Source organism: Miniopterus natalensis, chromosome 4 (genome assembly GCF_054644295.1).
Source record: "Miniopterus natalensis isolate mMinNat1 chromosome 4, mMinNat1.hap1, whole genome shotgun sequence".
NCBI classification, from domain to species: Eukaryota; Metazoa; Chordata; class Mammalia; order Chiroptera; family Miniopteridae; genus Miniopterus; species Miniopterus natalensis.
This window is the reverse complement of record NC_142084.1, coordinates 67,107,271-67,120,258: the sequence shown is the minus strand read 5'-3', so window position 1 is coordinate 67,120,258 and position 12,988 is coordinate 67,107,271. Positions and strand designations below refer to the sequence as shown.

At 54.7% G+C, this 12,988-nt stretch overlaps 2 protein-coding genes across 2 annotated transcripts; both read right to left on the bottom strand.

The window, feature by feature from the left end:
• Window positions 1-697: 697 nt before the first annotated feature.
• On the bottom strand, window positions 698-1,804 carry ICAM4 (intercellular adhesion molecule 4 (Landsteiner-Wiener blood group)). Its single transcript, XM_016207847.2, has 3 exons — window positions 1,408-1,804; window positions 984-1,289; window positions 698-838 (listed from the first exon to the last, which is right to left on the bottom strand). Exons 1-3 carry the CDS (start codon window positions 1,802-1,804, stop codon window positions 720-722), a joined length of 822 nt encoding a protein of 273 aa, XP_016063333.1. The 3' UTR covers window positions 698-719.
• A 397-nt stretch (window positions 1,805-2,201) lies between these two features.
• On the bottom strand, window positions 2,202-11,163 carry ICAM1 (intercellular adhesion molecule 1). The gene is made up of 7 exons (XM_016207848.2): window positions 10,928-11,163; window positions 8,657-8,917; window positions 4,913-5,218; window positions 4,264-4,551; window positions 3,931-4,185; window positions 3,505-3,753; window positions 2,202-3,418 (listed from the first exon to the last, which is right to left on the bottom strand). The coding sequence occupies exons 1-7, from the start codon at window positions 10,992-10,994 to the stop codon at window positions 3,252-3,254; spliced, it is 1,593 nt and encodes a 530-aa protein (XP_016063334.2). The 5' UTR covers window positions 10,995-11,163; the 3' UTR covers window positions 2,202-3,251.
• Between the last annotated feature and the right edge of the window lie 1,825 nt (window positions 11,164-12,988).

Genomic DNA, 12,988 nt, shown 5'->3' with positions numbered 1-12,988 from the left:
AGAGACCAACTGCAACACTTCTGACCCCGCATCAGGGCCCCCACGTACCCACCAGGCCCTGTGACTATCAGAGCGTTGCCAGAACACCAGTCTGTGCCATCCCACGAGGACCATCTGATTGCTCCTTCCCCCCACTCAACACATGAGTACCTTTTCTGCGTATCCACGTCCCTCTATATGTCCATGTGAGCCCTCCCATTTGTGCTCTTGTCCCCAGCGCTAATACGTGAACTATGGGAATCAGTTCTAAATCCACCGTAGTACTCCAGAAAGTGTAGGATTAAAAGTGAAAAGGGGAGGAGGGAGAGGAAATACAACATCCAATCAGCTGTGGTGAGGTAGTGCTGAGCCAGTCAGCAAAAGCCAGGCGATGAAGGCGCCCGCCCATAACCCAAGGCCCTCCCTGGGCTTTGCCCATCTGCAACGCACTGATAATGCCTGCAGGAGATGTGTTTACTACACAGGCTGGAAATGCTGAGGGATTGGGGACCCTAGGTGGACCAACGTGAGGAAACCTCAGGTACCCTCAGGAAGACAAGGAGCTTGGAGAAAGTGATTGTGACAAGGCCAAAAAAAGACCACTTGTGGAGGCAGCGCCCTAATAGAGGACCTTCAGGCCACGGACAGGCTGACTGAGGAAGGCTTTATTGATTTAGGCAGGGGTCTCCAAATGTCCCAGATGTCTTTTTCTCCCACTCAACCGGTATGGATCACCCCCTCTACGCCCGGGACTGCATCAGTAGGTACTTTCGCAGATAGGCAGCCCCCACAAGGATAAGAATCCCCACAAGGGCTGCGATGGAGGTGGAAGTCAAGGCTTTAGACGCAGGGTTCCAAGCTGGGGGCAGGAGGTGAGAATTAGGAATGGAGCACTTGGAGGCACAATGACCCACGTGGAGCTCAAGCTTGGCCAGGGTACCCTCCTGGGGTCATAACCCTTCTCCGCCCCTCCTCAAGTCCCCAGGATTACAAGGATGCCTCACCCAAGAATGTCAGCGTCATGGGTGCTGAGCTGCTGCCGACCACCCGGCCGTCGAGATTGAGGCGCGCGTGGCAGGTCACGGGCTGCCAGAGATCTTGGGGCCTAGCCCGTAACGCGTAAGTCAGCGTCACGTTGGCCAGATCCAGGCCTGTGAAGCGCTCCAGGCTCTCGGAGTAGATGACCCGGCCGCCGCGCTGCAGAGTTACCACCAGGAAGCCCACGGGGAACACGCGCGTCACGTGGCAGCGCAGAGTGTATTCACTGCCCTCTAAGACCGGAGGCTCCAGGATCACGGCGTGCGGCCGTTCTAAAGCAAGAAGGGGCCGCTGAGCAAGGTTCGCGGGCGCCCCCTAGCGCGGCTGTCAATTGCCCCATCTCTGTCCCCCTCCCTTCTCCCCAGCAGGGCCTAAACCCGTGTCCCTCACTGTAGGCGTTGATCCTGGCCGTGGCCCCCCGCGTTACTCCTGCGCAGGTGAGGAAGCAGTGTACATCGGAGCTCCAGGCCCTCACATCCAGCAGCTGGAAGGAGACCCAGCTGGGCCCGCTGAGCACCTGGCCCCGCCGCAGCCCAGTGTGGAGGGTGGAATCCTCCAACAGCGGGCAGCTGCTGCTGCAGTTGAGCCACACTGCACTCCCCGGCGGCACAGCTATGAACTTGGGGCTTATGCGCATCCAGAACGGCGGCGCCGTGGTCTCTGAGGGCGCTGGAGAGCTGCCTCCGGGGCTTTGCGCCCCCGCAGCCCAGCGCCTCCGCGCATTCCTGCCTCCCGGGTAGGCTGCCGGCAGCAAAACCAGCAGTGAGAGGGGGAGCAGAAACCCCATGAAAAAGAGCCCGAGCTGAGGGACCCCGCGCCAGGAAGCCAAGGCTGGCTCAACAGATAAGCAAGCTCAAAGCCCCGCCTCCCCAGCCCCACCCAGAGAGAGGCGCTCCCAGAGGGCCAGGTGCTCTGCAATACACACTCCTCCTCCCTCAAGAATGGGATTCCAGACCCTGTTATAAACCAAATGTTCTCGAGTTTTTCCCAGAGAGGGGTCTTTAATTTTCCCTAGAGTCTCAAAAGTTGCCAATAAACCCAGATTTGGATTAGGGTCTTGGTGTTGCTCCTTGAACAGCAGCCTTTCTTGGGGGGAGGAAGTAGGAGGAGAAGGCTGTGGTAGGGCAGCAAGAAAGGGCTCCGGCTGGACATAGCACCTCCCCTCAACTCACACAAGGCTGGGCCCAATGAAAAAGTTTTATTAATCCAAGGAGGGGCTTCTGGAACTGGAAGTCGGTCCTACCCCCACTGTCTGCAGGGCCCTCAGGAATTTGGAGCTAAGTTCTGTTCTCAACATGGTCCCAATGAAATGGAAACAGGTAGGACAAAGCAGGGGCACACGGATTGGGCATAGTTTCATGGAACCCTGTGGTTTAGCTATCAAGAAGTGGACACTCATGTTTAAGCATGCCACCAAGTGTCATTGTGAGCACTGGCAGAGATGCATATGGGTGGAGAGGTGGTTAACAGAGGTCAGCACCAGCGCTGGGGGTTAAGAACTCCATGAGTTGTCCTGAGCATGTCACCAGCTAAACAATGTCAAATTTCTAGTCCCCTTCTAGGGGAAAGCAGTTTGGCCAATGGAGTGGGAAATTCCACCCTGCTTGGTCTTTTTGCTGTGCAGTGCACAGCCAATACAAGTGTACCTGGTGGCCCTGAATGAGATTAGACAGAGCTTCCTGAGGGCAGGAACTTCTGTTCCTCTTGTTTACCATTCCACTGCACATAAAAGGCACTAATAAATAACTGGTAAAAGAACAAATGAATAAATATGTCATCATCAAGAGCTGGGACCGGTCAGTAGATAGCACTGCCAGAGCTGTGTGGGAATTTGTGTTCTGATGCCGCCTGTATGTGGTCAGTGCCACTCTCTCTTATGACTGTAGGGCCTTGGCACATGCAGTAGGGGGTGAGTTTCAATGTTTTCCAGATGGGTGTCCCCATGTCGGAGGTATATGTCTCCATTACACCCCTCTGGCCAGGTCAGCCTTTGACATCCCTAACAGTCATGCCCCTAGTCTTGGCCCCGAGTCTTGGCTCAGTTCTGTGGCTACAGGTCAGGCATGAGTCCTGAGTGTGCAGGTGCCATGACCCTAAATGGTGTCTATTCTGACTGAGGCCTCTATCCTGTCCTCTGGCATTCTAGGAAGGTTGATGCTGCTGAATGGCATATGTATGCCACTGTTCCAATGAAGCACCGCTGTGACCAGTGGAGGCCCTGTCCAGGGACAGGCTCAGGGTGGCGTGTTCAGCTTCATGGCAGCTGCCTCCTGGGCCTTCTGTAGTTTGTACTTCTTGATCTTCCGCTGGCGGTTATAGAGGTAAATGGCTGTGCCCACAGTGCTCAAGATGACTAGAGCTGCCACGGAAATGATGATGGCCATTTTTTCATTCTGGTGATCTGTTGGGAGAACAATAGGAGGAGGTGTGGGTGGAGCCAGGCTCATTGCCCCTGCCCTTCCCAGCCTCAAACACTGGCACACTCACAGATCACGTTCACAACCACTTCACGGGTGACCGCACCGAGATGGCTGGTGGCATGACACACGTAAGTGCCCGAAATACTCCGCATGACAGGCCTCAGGTCCCCGATGGGAAGCAAAGCCCCATCCCCTTTCCGGTGACAGTCCAGCTTGGGGGTTGGGTTCCCCCTGGCCTGGCACCTCAGGGTCTGCGGGGAGCCTTCCTGCCAAGTCCAGTTTCCTAGGCAATCCTCCTTGTCTAGTCGGGGGCCATCTGGAGAAATACAGCAAGATGAGGGACAGGATCAGGGACCAGAACACCCCTCACCACCCAGGACTTGAGGAGTTAGGTAGGGAACCCAGGGTGGGGGTAGGGTAGGCTCCAGAGACAGGAGCTCATGGGGTCTTAGGGGCTGGACGTTGGGGGTCATTGTCCAGCAGCCCTACTCACACAAGACAGAGAGCTTCTGGTTCTTGCTCTTGTGCAGCACCTTCCCAGCCACCTCCAGGGCAGCAGAACACAAGAAGTCACGGCCATTGTCCTCAGCACTGGCATTCAGCATGAATGGGATACTCATGGCTGGAGACCTAGCTGGGTCACTGCTCAGCGTCACCACAGCTCCAGCATGGGCCTTGCAGTCCACACTCACCATAGTCCCCTCGGGGACCTCAGACTTGCTCAGGGTCAGGTTGGGAGCTGGGAAACCTGGGGGAGGGGTGCACAGTGAGCCCTGCCCCTAGTTCTGGCTCCACACCTCTGAACCCCTACCCTGTCTCTACTTACTGTAGAAGGTCACGTTCTCCCAAGTCTTCCGACTCTTGTTTCCCAGTATCACTGCACAGGTCAGCTGCTTGATGCCTTCCTCCCCTGGAGTCACCTTGACCCAGGCAGTGGTCCAGAGAGAGTCCTTGCTGTACTTGATTGTGGGTTCCAGCCTCTGGCCCTCCAGTGTCAAGGAGACCTGGGCCTCTGAGGCCGGGAACAGCCCATCCAGGGTGCAGTTCACAGGCCACTGTGTGCCCACTTCCATGATCCGGGGGGTACGAAGGAGTGGGTGGGCCTTTGGCAGGACTGGACAGAGAGGGTGGGTGTGAACAGAGGGGGACTGAAGCCCTTTCTTGAAGCAGGTTCATCCCATCACCTGGAACTCCTCTTCCAGGGGGAGACTGTGACCTGGGTCATCTCTGACTCAGGACACTCGTACCTCTTACCCTGAATCACAGCCTCCTCAGAAGATCCTGTGGCCCAGGCACCCCATCCCCCAACACCCTACCCCAGTGGCCAAGAACATGCTCTCCCCAGAAGCCTTTGCAATCTAGGTCATTATCTTCTTAGTACCCTCCTGACCAGGAGCCCCTCCTTTCCAGGAACCCGCACCCCAAGTGGGAACACCGCCTGAGCCTGTCCTCTTGCAGACTCCCCAGTGCCTCACCAAAGGTTCGGAGCTGCCTAGGGACTGAATTGTTCTGGAACAGTCCCACCCCTTGGGACTGAAGGTCCAGTTCTGTGCGGCAGGAGAAGTTGGCGCCGTGGTCCTCTCTGCGTGCCAGCACGGTGGCCGTGACCTCAGCAGTCTCCTCCGCTGCATGCTGCCGGCTCAGCAACTCCTCGCCTCGGAGCAGCATCACAGAGAGGTGTGTCCGGGGCGCCCCTCCCTTCACCTGGCAGTGTAGGATGAGGTTTTCACCCACAGGCTGCCAGTGGGGCAGGGATGCCAGCTCCACACGCTCTGGGAACCCTGGGGGCGAAAAGGAGCATTCTGTGAGCTGGATGGGATACCCGCCAGTAGAGGGCACTGGGGCACCTCATCTGGGCCAGGGAGCCTCACTACTCTCTACCCCAAACACCCAAAACCACCTAAGCCATACAGGAATGTTAAGAACTTCAAGGGAAACCAGTGAGAAGTCCCCAAGTGGTTGCAAAAGGGCAAAACAATTCTTTACTCGCTGCAGCATCTAAGAGTGAAAAGTGGAAAAGAATCTCAGTCTATCACCAGGTGTCTGGTGAAATACACACAGTAAATTTCAGCTGCCTAATCCACTAGAGGTTGTTTTAAAAAGGTCTCTGCTCCCCCTTTTCCTATCTTGGCCTTATTTTTCTCTGTAGCACCCCTCACCCTCTGACACAAAAGATCATCTACTCAGTGAACTTGTCTTCCCTCTATTTCCTCCCATAGAATGCCAGCCCAGGAGGCAGGAATCTTTGCTTTGCCCCGACATGTTGTTACCACACAGTAGGTACTCTGTATTTACAGAAAGAATAAGATTGGACCACACACAAGGATTTGAGGCTTTTCAGGAGCCCACGTTTAAGAGAAAAAAGTCCCCAAATATACTGTGTGATCCTCAAAATGTTAAAAATGTGAGAACCCACAGACACTCAAAATACAACTCTGAACAGCCCCTGAAAACACAACCTGTGGGCTCGGTTTTCACAGGTCACGGTTTCCATTTTGCGCCAGGTAACAAAATTCTGAGCCTGGATTGCCAGTGAAAATTTATAGTAGAGCCCTGGAGAGCCATGACTTAGCACTGAGATCCCCCAAACTCCCCAGGGAGGGTTCTTGAGGGCTCCAGGTCACTGTTCCCTTCTCAAGAGGCCCGGCCCTGAAACGTCACTTGGCAATGCTGTTAAAGTGTCAGGGTCTTGGGTTTGGTTCCTAGTTTTTCTGCTTCTTTGCTAAGGGCTGTGGGTGAGTGACTTTGCCTTTGGAACAGTCCCAGTCCTCAGGGCTGCAGAAAGGGAGCCTCAGTTTCCTGAGCTGTAAAGTGGTGCTATTGGAGATAGGGCTATTAATAATCCATTTAAGAGGTCGAGAGAGTGAGTATAAATGGTCATAAGGGTTCCTTTTAGGGTAATGAAAATGTTCTAAAATTAGATCGTGGTGATAGTTGTACAATTCTATATATACTAAAGTTCATTGACTTGCACACTTCAAATCTATTTTTTTAAAAATAAAAGGCTGAGAAAAGCCTCAGACATCCAGCTCTGACATCTAATCATCTGCTGCAAACCACAACTTGCAGAGCTAGAGGCCCCCTTGAACCTCAGTGCCCACATCTCCAAGCCCAGCTCTTTGCCCTGCAAACTAGACTCCCAGAAGAGATCTGTCTTGGCCATACTTCTCCTTGACCCCCTACCTCAGGCCCTCGCCAAGTACTGGTAACTCTGCTCTTCAAATATTTGTCTGCCCTTCCCTTCCTGTAAGCAGCCACTGCTCACATGTGTGGCCTGGACAAGGCCCTCAGCCAAGTGTTCTGACTTCCCGTAAGTCAGGCCTGCTATCTAGATCGCTGGCTTGCTCACACTTTTGAAGCGTGGCTCCCTATCACCCTGAGGAAAAGGTCCCAACTCCTCAGCCTGGTATTTGATGACCTGCCAGCCTCAGCTCCAGCCTCACTAATCTGTTGATGTTTAGCCTCTCCTGCCCTCCCAACCATGGATCAGCATGTCTCCCCACTCCAAACCTTTGCCCAGGCTGTTCTCCCTGCCCAGAAAGCCTGTTTACCAACTCCTATGCAGGAGGTGTCCTGCAGGAATCACCACTCTAACCTTTCTAGAGAAAGCTTAGCTACCCAGGGACGCACCTCATCTTCATGCTGAGGGCGGGGCAAGACCAAGCCAAAGTGTCTCCTAGATGACACCCCTGCTACAGTGTGCCAGCTTCCTGTTCCATTTCAGAGTTGGAAACTAAGGCAAAGTCCGGTGCCCAGAGTCACAGAGGGAGAAAATGTCAGAGCCAGGACTCACACCTGAAGTGTTGGGATTTCAACTATCAGGCTGAGCTGTGGAAGGGCTTTCCAGGGAGTTTCCCTGGGTTTTTCAGAGGCCACTGGGAATGTTTGGGGACTTCCCTCACCTGGCCAGCAACTGCTCAAAAATCGTCCAAATCAGAAGCAAAGCTAATATTTGCCCAGACACTGTGAAGATGGAATGCCCTTCATTCCTCACTGTGTCACTATACCCATCCCAGGAGGTCTCATGTGAAAATCAATCGAGAAGCCATGTCCCCCACAGTCACCCAGTTAGTAAGAGTCATGCTGGGACTGGAACTCAAGGCTGTCTAATCCCAAAGCCAGTTGGCCAGTTTCCCTCCCTCCCTGCCTCCCTCCCTCCCTGCCTCCCTCCCTCCCTTCCTTCCTCCCTTCTTGGTTTGTTTTGTTCTAATTTGGATTTTATTTATTGCCAATGCTCTTAGTAACTCATTCTCACAGTTCAAAATGCCCAAAGATTTAAAAAAAAAAAAAAAGGCACAAGGAGAAACAAACTCGTCCCTACCCTTCCTGGAGCACGCACCCCCCACACCCCCACACCCCCCGCCCCAGCTAATACGGTCATTTCCTTCAATAAACACAACCTCCTTCACCCCACTCTTGCCACTCCTCAACACTCAGAATGGCATGCCACTCATTCTGAGCATATCTTACTTCTTTTGAATGTGACCTGTCTAGATCCTTAGAGCACACTCTCTTGGGGGACACATAGGAGCTTCCTCATTCTTGCACAGCTGCACACTAGTCCACTGTATAGTCCAACCACAGTTCTCTCTCAGCGCCCAGCAACTGAGTGGCTTGCAAACTTTTGCCCTTCCAAATAAAGCTTCGGTGCGTAATCCCACTCCATCCCACCCCCAGTTCCCTGTGGACAGGGACACATGTAAGCCCAATTCCCAGCAGTAGGGTTTCTGTACCAAAGGGCACGTGGATGTGTCATTTGGGGAACTGAGGCCCCTTCCCTGCTTGAGGTTGTGCTTCCTTATGCTCCCACACTGTCAGCAATATCCCAGGACTGCCTGCTATCTTGCAGTCCTGTCAGCACAGCTGTTATCAATTCTTTCCATTGTTGCCAATATGTGAAAAAAAGCCACCTCAGGGCTAGTTTTAATTTGCATCTTTTAAAAAAGAGTCAGATCTAGGGCCTTGGCAGAGGCCTCGAGAGCCAGCATTCTCAAACGTCCGGAATCCTTGTTGATACGCTAACTGCACCCAAGCAAGTTCAAGGAGGGGTTTCAAATGACAAGGAAGCTTTCCGGGAAGATGTGACCACCTGCTCTCCAGTGAGACCCTCCCTGGCCCCACCACCAAACTTCAAAGGCAGTCCCAGCCTACTATGGACTCCCCTGCCCCACCTCCCCCACCCCGCATGCCTAGTCCAGCCCCTGGGCCCAACCACTCACAGTACACAGTGAGAGACATTGAAGCCCTCGTCTGCTTATCGTGACAGTTGGAGAAGCACATCGGAGTGGTGCTGTTTTGTATGTCACTAAGTTCATAGGTCACCCAGTTGAACCCCCTGTCCACTTCGGTCTTGGTCAAATAAGTCTCCAGACCCATGTAGGCAGCTGCATCACAGGAGGTACTGCAGTTCACCTGCATGGAGCCTCCTCGGGGTATGATGGCATCTTTGGGGTACACCGATACTTGGGCACCTCCAGGCCCTGGAACGAAAGTGTGAAGAGGAGAAAGGCATTACAAATTGTACTCATCAAGATTCCTGGGTACTCAGACTGTGCTGGGGACACAGGCTTAAATAAGACAGAACTTTCTGCTGTCAGTGTGGGAGACAAAAATTCATGAGCAAGAAAGATAATAACTGATGTTAATAAGAGCACTGACCACACACACACACACTGGGTGATAGAACAGACTGTGACTTGGTGACAGGGTAATGTATGAGCAGAGATATGAATCATGAGACTGGAGATCCAGAGAAAGGGGGAATGAGTTACAAGTGCAAAAGTCCTGGGGCAGGGTGTCTGAAGCCAAGTCAGCACGGGGGAAGAGTTGGGGGAAATGAGATCAGGAAGATCATGCAGGCAGTGTAAGTCATGCCTAGGATGTATTTTTCATTCTGAGAGCAATGGGGAGCCATTGGAGGATTTCAGCAGCGGAGGAACATGGCATCAGTGTCCTCACTCCGGTGAGGTCAGGTTGGTGGCAGCCCTCTGGGGATGGAAGGGTTCTAATCAGGCTGGTTCCTCACTCTCTTTGACAAGTGGTCTTCCCTCTCCGGCCTCAATTTCCCCATCTGTAAGGTGGGTAAGTATAGTCCCCCTAACCCTGCTAATGAAAGTAACTCCTAGGACAGGGCAGGAAGCAAGGAGCCACAGGTAAGGAGAAGGATTGTGTTAGCTTCCTCAGACCCCGGTGCCTCCAAAGCTGAAAAAATGTCTGTCTGAGCCCCTCCCTCCTATCCTGCTTCCAAAGATTCCTGCCCTCAGCTTTTTGCCCACTCTGTCTGGGGTGGGTGAGATGTGAAAACGGCTCTCCGAAGGTGATCCTGAGATCATTCCCATTTCACACAGGGAAATGGTGAGGCCTGGAGAGGAGAGGTTAGCCAGAAAGTGGTAGAATCTGGACTGCAGTCTGCATTAGAAAGTTTTGTGGAGCTGGTAACCATGGTGTCCATCTTCCATTCTCCTGTTTCCCAACCCTGACCACCCTTTGAGACTCTCTGTTCCCCTTCTCCCTTCTCTCTGGAGTTGGTGGAGGGGTGCTGGGGAATCTCACTTCTCAGCCTCTGGTTCTTGGGCAAGTAGGCCTGGAATTCCCCTGAGCAGAAGCAGCTCTGGACTTCCCCAAGAGCAGGAAAGGGGGAACTAAATGTGCATGGGGCATGGGAGTCCCCGGCCTGCTCAAAGGGTAACCACATCTCATATTACCTCACCGCCTCCTGGGGGCAGGAGCTGTGCTGGGTCAGGACACAACCAAGGCAAAGTGCCCACGATAACATCACATTCTCCATTTTACAACTGAGAAGCTGAGACTCTGGGAGGCTCAGCTTATAGCCCCAGACCACACATTAAGGGGATGCAGGTTCTGGATTCAAACCCATGGTAGTTGACTTTTTTTTTTTAATTTTATTTATTGATTTTTAGAGAGAGAAGAAAGGAGAGAAGAGAGGGAGAAACATCAATTTGTCGTTCCACTTATTTATGCATTCACTGGGGATCAAACCCACAACCTTGGCTGGTATATCAGGAGGGATGTTCTTAACCAGCTAAGCTACCTGGCCAAGGCTAATTTTTATTTATTAATTTTAGAAGGGAGAGAGGTGGAGAGGGGAAGGGAGAGAAGTGGAGAGGGGAAGAGAGAGGGGGGGGAGAGAGAGGGGGGGAGATAGATAGATAGATAGATAGATAGATAGATAGATAGATAGATAGATAGATAGATAGATAGATAGATAGATAGAGAGAGAGAGAGAGAGAGAGAGAGAGAAACGGATACTTTCCGTTTTTTGTTGACTCCTGTATGTATACTGACCAGGGATCCAACTGAAGCCTTGCTACCTGGCCAGGGACTGGCGGTTGACTTTCAATGGGTGGCTTTAGCCCAGCTTCCCCTAAACAACTACCCAAATACGAATGACCTGGTCCCCAGCCGGGAGCCGGGGGCCGGGAGCCGGTCCCCCCGCCGCGCCCAGGGCGCAGCCCCCGTCCTCGACTCACCTGGGAGCAGAGCCCCAAGCAGGGCCAGGAGCGCCGGCAGCGCGGCTCGGGCGGCGATGGGAACCATGGCGACCTAGGCAAAGCGAACCTAGGAACGTGGAGCTGGGGAGGTTCGCCGGGCGCAGGCTGTGCCCCAGGGGCGCGCACATCTTTTATAGCGAGCGGCTGGCCACTCCAAAGGGCGGTGCTGCTTTCCCGGAAACCTCGCGTCTTCTGCAGATCCTGGCATTTCCGGATTCAGGCGCCCTTCGCTGGCCGGCGGAGCGCGGGAATTTCCCAGCTGAAGAAATGAGACCACGGTGGTGATAGCGACCCGGGGACTGCTTCCGGACCTAAGGGTCTGGTCCTGGGGCAGGGTTAATCTTTTTTTTTTTTTTTTGAAAAGGGTGAAGCGATTTTTAAAAAAAATATATCTATATTGATTTCAGAGAGAGTGAGGAGGAGAGAGAGTTGAAACATCAATGAGGAGAGAGTCATTGATACGCCCCCGACTGGGGATCGAGCCCGCAGCCCAGGCACCTGCCCTGACCGGGAATCGAACCTCGATCATCCTGGATCCTAGGTCGACGCTCAACCGCTGAGCCACGCGGGTTCGGCCCGGGTTAACCCTGATTGTGCATTTACACTGTGCTGGGCGCTTACAGCTATCCTTGAGTATTAGGGGCCGTTATTGTGCCCATTCTAGGTAGGGGTAAACTGGGGCCTGCGCTGCGAGGGGATTTGACTCCCAGCGCTTGCAGGCCTGTTGAACCGAGTGGACGATCTCTCGCTGGCGTGGGGTCTCGGGAGTCCTCCCGAGGAAACCTCCGTCAAGGGTGTGCCTTCCCCAAAGGGCATGTCCCCGCCCAGCTGGCACCGAGATTTCCCGAGAAGCGGCCGGAGCGGGCCCGGGCACCTCCAGGAGCTCGCGTACGATGGCGGCGAGGACACGCGGGGGCGTCCCGTCCCGGGATCCGCGCTCCCCCACCGATGGGCGCCCCCACTCCTGAGGCCTCGCTTCCTGTTTCGGCTTTGGCCGCGGGGGCGCGTCTTTACAGCTTCAAGAAAGGGGAAGGAACCTCGTGGTCCTAGGGCGCAGAGCTCCCCTGCTGTTCCCAGGCTCCCCGAGGAAACTGAGGCCGCAGACCTAGAGGGAGGAGGAGGGTTTTTCCAAGGGAAACAGGCAGCTCCTAGGCCCCGAAGTGGGGCAGGGAGAGGGGGCGCTCAAGCTCCTGTCCACCCTGAAACTCGAACCCCAGGCGCCGGCGCTAAACGTGTGCGGGAACTTGCCGGGGCTAGTTCCCTTAGGGCGACCGCGACTTGGTGAAGCTCCGCGCCGCCTCCGCACGCCGCCCCCACGTCCCTCATCCGCGAGGTAGCAGCCCGTGCGTGTGACCCCAAGAGACTTGTCATTCACCACGTCGTGTGGAAGGACTCGTTCTCAGGGCGCGCCAATCCTCGCCGCCAGGGGCTTCCTGTTGTGCCGCCCGTGCCGCGTCGCCATGGAGACCTGTGCAGGGCCAGGGGTTCGCGCAGCAGAAGGGGAAGGGAGGGGACCCGCCAAATGCTCCTGCCCTTCCTCTGAGAGACCGGGCTGAGAGTCGCCCGTATTCCAGAAACGCGTCCCTCCCCTAAGCGCCGGGGGTTCCTAAGGAATTTCCACGGGGATCTTTCTTCCGAGGCGGTGGAGGATGGTAAATTCCACCCCCAGAATGGCCTGGGGAAAGGTGCAGAGTAGGACCCTGGGACGTCCGTGCCCCCTCGGGGACCTGGGAAAATCCTGCGCGGGGTGTTCTTTTCCGGTGGATTTTTCTCAGGCTCGCATTACCAGGACCCTTGGCCTGGAACCCAAGTGCACCGCTGTTAGCTCCCCCAGCGGCCCAGGTGCCCCCTGCAGCCAGGAAAGCGCTCTCCCTACCCACACCGCTGCGCAGTGCTGATGGAGCGCCTATTCTGTTCCAGGCAGCATTCCTGGGGCTGGGAACACACAATGAAGAGGACAGCCCGGCCGGCGTGGCTCCACGCTTGAGCATCGACCTATAGGATACCTACCGGAGATCGCGGTTCGATTCCCGGTCAGGG